Below are 7,584 nucleotides of genomic sequence, written 5' to 3'. Positions count from 1 at the left end.
AGCCCCCTCACCACAACCCCCACGTACGGGCACAGCACAGAGCCGGGGAGCAGAAATGCTGTTAAATCCCGGGTGTGTTTAATCACAGAGGGGACGTGGTGACATGCTTCAGGGCCGGCAGCCCCAGGGGCTGCTTGGTGCCCTGGGCCATGTGGAGGGACACGGGTGACAGCGGAGGGGGGGCTCGGGGCTGGTTCCTTGAGGACGCTGGGGCATGGACACGGCCATGGGCACGCTCTGGGGTGGCGGACAGCGGGGCGAGGGTCCAGCCGCGCCCCCGAAGGGTGATGGGCGGTAACGACATGGCCACCGCCGCCGGTGGACTACAAGTCCCAGGAGGCCTCGCGCGGACAATGGGAGGGGCGTGCGGTGCGCGTGCCGGAAGGGGCGTGGCACGTGACGGAACAGGCACGGCGCGGTGCTGTGGCAACGGCGGCGGCCGGCATGGCCAAGCAGTACGACATGGTGGAGTGTCCCTTCTGCGATGAGGTCTCCAAGTACGAGAAGCTCGCCAAGATCGGGCAGGGTACCTTCGGGTGAGCGTCCCGCCGGCCCCGGACTCCCCCGCGCCCGGCCCCGGCCATCCCTGGCCCTCTCCGGGCCTACCCCGCCCTCGGGCCTGCTGCCCGGGCTCGGCCCCCTCAGCCCCGCGGCCCGCCCGCCCCAGGCCGGAGTGCCCCTTCCTTGGGTGTCCTTTTCCCTCTGGCCCCACGGAACCAGCCTGGCCCTTGAGGCCTCTTTTTCCCACCCCGAGGCCCTGCTCTGTCCTAGGCGCTGGCTGAGGAGAGTTACCCTGGAGATAATCGGGGCGTGGACCTGTAACTTTGTCTAAAACGTGCAACTTTGCCCAAAACCCTTGGGAGCTCTGGGCTCTGGGTTGGCTCAGCTAGTTCTGAGGGCCAAAGGGGACATGGCTAGGCAAGTTAGTGGCTCAGCACAGCTGTATGTGTGGCACTCTAGCGTGTCTTGTTTGGTCTTGTGCTGGGTTAGGAGCACCTGGCTCCTTGCCTTCTTCCTTGTGCTGCTCATGGATTTTTTTCTGGTTTTACAGCGAAGTTTTCAAAGCCAAACATCGTCAGACGGGCAAGAAAGTAGCTCTGAAGAAAGTGTTGATGGAAAATGAGAAGGAGGGGGTAAGTGTGGGAGCATGGCTGGGCTGTGTTTGGGAAGGCCTGGATTGGGAGAGTTCATAGGTGAAAGCTAATCTTTGGAATGTGGAGTGGTTTAACCCCAGCTGGCAACTAGGACCACACAGCCGCTTGTTTGCTCTCCGGAGTTGCGATGGGGGAGAGAATCACAAGAGTAAAAGTGAGGAGAAACTTGTGGTTTGAGATAAAGAAAGTTTAATAGGTAGACCAAAAGCCGTGCAAGCAAGCAAAGCAAAACAAGGAATCCATTCACTGCTTCCCATTGGCAGGCAGGTGTTCAGCCGTCTCCAGGAAAGCAGGGTTCCATCACGTGTAACAGTTACTTGGGAAGACAAATGCCTTCAAACATGTCCCCCCCCTTCCTTCTTCCCTCAGCTTTATATACAGAGTATGATGTCACATAATATGGAATATTCCTTTGGTCAGTTGGGGTTAGTTGTCCTGGCTGTGTTTCCTCCCAGTTTCTTGTGCCTTCCCAGCCTACTCACTGGCAGGGCAGTGTGAGGACCAGAAAAGGCCTTGACTGCCTAGCAACAACCAAAAACACCAGTGTGACATCAACACCATTTCTAATCCCAAATCCATACATAGCACAATACCAGCTGCTAGTAAAAAAGTCAACTCTATCCCAGCTGAAACCATGACAGGATGGCAGAGAAGCATTTTCACTCTGTTCTTTAACAATATTTACTGCTATAATGTGCCAGATCTTGAACCTGTTAGGGTGTGGACAGGATCCTAGCCCTGTGGCCTTTTTCCTTTCCTACTGATATTGTGATAATGTTGAGTTTTGTGGTTGCCCTACCAAAGTACATGGGCTGTTACTACCTTCTTTGCTTCAAAGGCACATGGCAGCTGTGTGGTGGCTGTGCTGCGCAGGACAGCTGCTGGGAGGTGACACTGCCCATGTGTTCCTCTTGCTGTGCAAAACCCAGTCACCCTCGGCGCACAGCTCCACACTGGCTGTCATTTGTGGAAGAACTGGGTAGTGCGTGAAAGGCACGTGCTCAGGGGGGTGCAGAGATGGGGCAAGCTGAGGAGAGCGTTAACAGCTTAAACAGCACTGGCAGCAGCTGGGGAGGCTGCTCTGCAGTTCAAGCTGGGCTGTACCATGTCCTGTTAGGAGTATGCAAGGTGAGGAGAGGAGGGAGAGGCGTATGTGTGCTAGTCTCGGCACCATGCAAACACCTCTATCTCATGGCAGAATACCTCTCACTAATGGTGGCCTAATGGTGAATAAATTTTGGCAATCCTGGGTTGATGGTTTGTTTTTAAGCTCTGATCGCCCTTCAGTGACTTGTCACAGTGCTGCTCAAGCAGGTCCTCTGCCAAGCTGCCATGGTCACATCTCTCCTGTTCTCTAGGCAGGGGTGGCCTCGTCTCCTGCACACCTAATCCCTGTCCTCCCTTTCTCCTTTCCAGTTCCCCATCACAGCCTTGCGAGAGATTAAAATCCTCCAGCTGCTCAAACATGAGAATGTGGTGAACCTCATAGAAATCTGCAGGACCAAAGGTAGCTTGCGCGGGTCTCCCTTGTGCTGGTTGTCAGCTTTTCTTCAGTCCTTCTTTGCCACTGAGCAGGCTGGTGGTTTGTGGTGGGGGTGGGGTCCTCTAGCTGAGCACAGGCCTCTGTTCTTGCCTGTGATGTAAGGTGATGGGACACTCATTGGAAAACAGTTTCTAAATGAGTTATGACATTGCTGCAGTTTGACTGGGAAAAACTGTTGTCAGTCCTGCTAGGATATGCCTGTGCCGTGGTGGTGAATGCTGCCCGTGTTGAGAAACTCCTGTCTGAGACGCTTTAAATAAACCAGCGCCAGAGATTTTGAACCAGAGGGTTCTCAGTCTAGAGCTGATCTTGTGGCTGTACACAGCTGGTTCCCTGTGAGGAGCTGGAGCCATCCCTCTCAGTTGGCATATGACAGTTCGTGGCACCTCTGAGCTGATGACACAGCTCCAGCTGGAGACTCACTCAGCATCTCTTTCTGTGGGTGACAGTAACTGCTCGTGCTGTGAGGGCTGGGACTCTGCACAGTGTGGTTCTGAGCTGCTCTTCCACCTCCTCACTTCCACCTCACGCAGCATGCCTCTGCTGCGTGACTGGCATGCTCAGTGCACCTGGCCTGGCTCTGTTTCCAGCAGAATTGCTTTAAAACATTTGCTAGGTTTTATGTATCATTCTCTTAGATAGATTTGTACTGGAAAAATAATTTTGAAAGTGACAGCTGATGTTAAAAGCCTGCCATTCTCTAGGCAGTCATTTCAGTTAAATAGAAATGAAAGTGGCAGGTATCTGGTGATGACGTTTTCAAAAACATCCAGTCACTGAACTGGTAGAAATCTCTGGCCTAGGACTGGGAACTTGAAGTTACTCCAGTACTCCATTGCATGTAGATTATTGTCTGAACAGGTATGAGTATAAGCACCAACGACAAGTTAATTTTTAATTCATTGTGTGATAAAATGAGTTGTGATGATTGCGTGTCTGGCATGCCTTAGGTAAATATTTTTGTGGACATGTCAATTGTTTGTGTTTTGTTTAAATTCCAGTCTTCATCCAAATCTACCTTGACCTCAGTTTCCAGTAAAGTAGAAATGTTGCATTTGCTGCTCTCAAACTTTAAGCTATTCTTTTTTTACATTAGAAAGGTGCAGTAGGGTCTGTATCTGTGTAAGGAACTGCAAACCCAGTCTAGCTGGCAGAGGAGAGTGGTGTGTTTCCATGGGGGCTGAGCTTAGATGTAATTTTCCGGTTGGAGTTGCTGATCAGCAGGTTTTGCTGATTACAGCTGATGAAAATCAGCCTTTCTTTTTAATAATGATTTGCATGTGTGCTCTAGGAACAAGATTGAAATCGATTGCTTCATTTGAGGTTTCCTGTTATTGACTTTATATTGCAACTGCAGTTTTAAATCACTTTGATCCAGATCAGTCTGTGTTTATAGATGCTGTCTGAGGTTGCAGTAAACCTTACTTTCTAATGTTACAACCAACAGATTTTCTCTGTTTCTGCATTTTCCCTGGGGCTGTCTTTGTGGGTGCCTCCTCTGTCACTGATGCAATCAGTGATAGGTGCTAGGCTGGCAGCTAGCGGTATGGGCACCTACCAGCCACAGCTTGCAGGGGGGAAACCCCACAGCCGTTATGTGCACAGAACAACACAAAATGAAGCTTTCAAAGATTTTAGTGTCCTTTCCTTCCCTGTCTGGTGACGTTCACTACTCTGATCCTCATCCCCTGTTCTTCTGTTGCTAATTGTGCTCTTAGTGCTAGTTGTGCTGCCTTAGTGCCTCTTTATGAAGGATCTCGAGGCCTGCAGGGTGTCTCTGGTTCTTTGTGTTCCTGTGCCTGGAGGTTTTGTCTAGTGAGCATTGTACCAGCAGCAGAGTATCTGGAGGTCAGGAGGAGCTGTGATGGGGCTCAAGATCCCTCGCTGACAGTCCCTCCTTGCCTCTCCTGTAGCCTCTCCATACAACCGCTGCAAGGGCAGTATCTACCTTGTGTTTGACTTCTGCGAGCATGACCTGGCTGGCCTTCTCAGCAATGCCCACGTCAAGTTCACACTCTCAGAGATCAAGAAAGTTATGCAGATGCTATTGAATGGACTTTACTACATCCACAGGAACAAGGTAATGGGCCAGATCCGTGCTGTGCCCTGAGGTCACCCTGCTCTCTGTGGCCTTGCAAGGAGCAGGTTTCTTGGCACAGGAGGGAAATCCTTCGTCGTCCTCCACCTTCGGAATCTGAGTGCCCTGCTGGCACCAGGCACCCAAGGAGGGTACCTTAATGGCTTATTTCGATGTCTGTCCTTGTACAGATCTTGCATCGAGACATGAAAGCTGCAAATGTCCTGATTACGCGGGATGGAGTTCTGAAGCTGGCAGATTTTGGGCTGGCTCGAGCTTTCAGCCTGGCTAAGAATAGCCAACCGAATCGCTACACCAACCGGGTGGTGACTCTGTGGTATCGGCCGCCAGAGCTGCTCCTAGGTAGGAAGTGATGGGCTCTGCCAGCTTCTCTGCCCTTCTCGTTCCCCCCAGAGACTAACACGGCATCTCCGTTTAGGGGAGCGGGACTATGGTCCCCCCATTGATCTCTGGGGCGGAGGCTGCATCATGGCAGAGATGTGGACCCGCAGCCCCATCATGCAGGGGAACACAGAGCAGCACCAGCTCACCCTCATCAGCCAGCTCTGTGGATCCATCACGCCAGAGGTGAGAGCGAGAGCGTGGGATGCTGCGGAAGGTGGGAGGAGAGCTGCAAAGCGGGTGGTGTGGGCAGGGTCTGGGACCGGGCATTCCTGGACCTCTTCCCTGCCCTGTGTGCTGGCTGCTGCATGCTCCTGGCACTGGAGTGTGCCTGCCCAGCGCTAGTAGGGAGCCTGGGGAGGGTCCTGCAAATGCTATTTGCTTCCAGGGAGCTGAGTGCACAGTGGAACGCTGCGCTTTCCTTGCTGCTCTCGTTACTTGCGTTCTACCTCCTAAAAATAAAAGGGTGAACTTGGCCTCCCAGATCTCATTCGAGAGGGGCGAGTCCTGTCCTTGTTTTTGAGCATCTCTCTGCTGGCTGCTCCAAGTGTGAAAGAACAGAACATTACATGTAGAAACCTGTTCTAGTCTGTGTTTGGGGGTTGTCTCTCAGATAAATGCTCTCTGAATTTCTGCTTAAAGAAGGGGTTTTTGTTTTGTATTGAGGGGTTTGTCTCAGGTGCTTTGCACCAGTCACCTTGAAAAGCTTCTTTAATTCTGGCTTCTGATTTGTGGCATCATCTTGTCCCTGGTGTGAGCACTCAGCCCTTTCTCAGCTCTTTATTTAACGACAGCTTGTCCTGCCCTCTTGTGGGGGATCGAGCTGAGGGATCTCTTGTCAGGGCTGTAATCTGGGGGGTTCGATAGGCAGGCAGCTGCAGAGGCCTGATGCCTCTGTTACATACATTATGTACATACATTGAAGGCGCTTTCTTTTGTATGTAAATACCTGCTGTGGGCTCTCCCAGCTCAGGGTTGAGGTAAGAGCTGGTGATTGAAGCAAGCTTTGCTTTCTAAGGATAAAAGGTACCACATACATCCAGGTTGTTTTTTAGCAATGCGTTTTGTCGTTTTACCTTTCTGGATGTTGTAGCTGGCCTGAGCCGTGCTCTCTAGTAGCTCTTTTGTCAGAGAACCAGAAATCCTGGAGCATCCTGTGTGCCGTTCCCACACCAGGAGGACTCTGTCCTGACTTGTCCACGTGTCTCCAGGCTTTAGTGCACTCTTTTATGAGTCCTTCATGCTGTGGGAACAAGGTCTGCCTGCTTGGAGGTTATAAAATAGCATTGTTCTCCTGGCAGACCTCGCCCTGGTTTGCCTGAGGGTGTTAGCATCAAAAATGGTTTGTCCTCTCCTCTTCTCTCTGTAACTATTTCTTCCCAACCCTCCCTTCCTGCTCCTTTCCAGGTTTGGCCAAATGTGGATAAATATGAGCTGTACCAGAAGCTGGAGCTCCCCAAGGGCCAGAAGCGCAAGGTGAAAGATCGCCTGAAAGCCTACGTTAAAGACCCCTACGCCCTCGACCTCATCGACAAGTTGCTGGTGCTGGATCCCGCCCAGCGGATCGACAGTGATGATGCACTGAACCATGACTTCTTCTGGTCAGACCCCATGCCCTCGGACCTCAAAAACATGCTGTCCACCCACAACCAGTCCATGTTCGAGTACCTGGCCCCACCACGCAGGAGGGGTGGGCACATGCCCCAGCAGCCAGCTAACCAGGGCAGGAACCCGGCTGCCACCAACCAGACTGAATTCGACAGGGTGTTTTGATTGGGGGCTTCCCCAGCGGGGTCCCGGCTGGGCTACTCTGCAAGTTGCATCAAACGGGGATGTTCTGGCGAGGTCTTTCTGTCTGGGAAAGGACTTTCTTCAAGGCGAAGTGCCTGCTGGCTTTAACCGAGCTCTACCGTCTCCTCTCCTCCTGCAGCAGCTCAGCCACCGCGGAGCTGCGTGATTGGGAGGTGACGCCTGCGAGGCCGGGGTTGTTTCCCTGCAGCTTTGGCGCAGAGCCTGTGTCCCCCCTGCAACAGTCTGTATTGGTTACATTAATCTTGCGGATTGATCGTTATGGATCTGGTGATGGAGAAAGTGGCTCTGTTGGTGCTGGGGCTCTCGGCAAGTGGTGCTGTGACCGGCAGGACTGGGAGTAGCTGCCCTGGACCAAACTGGGCTCTGATGGGAGATGTTTCACCTCTCTCTTGGCTGTAGCTCCTGCACGGCATATCCTCTGAACACTGAAGCGCTGATGTAGGACGAGGCAGGTGCTCCTGAGTAATGTGGAGGTGTGCTGGGGAAGGCAGAGTCACTCCAGACAGCATGACTAACTCTCACTGGAGTTTGGGCTGTAGCCTAGAAAGGGGCTCGCTGGGCAAACCAGAGGGGTGGCTGCCAGAGCTGGTTGCTCC

At 52.6% G+C, this 7,584-nt stretch overlaps 1 protein-coding gene across 1 annotated transcript; it reads left to right on the top strand.

Annotated features, from left to right (window-relative positions):
• Window positions 1-444: 444 nt before the first annotated feature.
• On the top strand, window positions 445-7,084 carry CDK9 (cyclin dependent kinase 9; the record flags this gene model as incomplete). The annotated part of the gene is made up of 7 exons (XM_082492598.1): window positions 445-536; window positions 1,052-1,133; window positions 2,571-2,661; window positions 4,611-4,777; window positions 4,966-5,137; window positions 5,214-5,362; window positions 6,584-7,084. The coding sequence occupies 7 exons, from the start codon at window positions 445-447 to the stop codon at window positions 6,947-6,949; spliced, it is 1,119 nt and encodes a 372-aa protein (XP_082348724.1). The 3' UTR covers window positions 6,950-7,084.
• Between the last annotated feature and the right edge of the window lie 500 nt (window positions 7,085-7,584).

Source organism: Vanellus vanellus, assembly GCF_965231255.1.
Source record: "Vanellus vanellus genome assembly, chromosome: 18".
Classification (NCBI taxonomy): domain Eukaryota; kingdom Metazoa; phylum Chordata; class Aves; order Charadriiformes; family Charadriidae; genus Vanellus; species Vanellus vanellus.
This window is presented reverse-complemented; position numbering and strand designations above follow the sequence as displayed.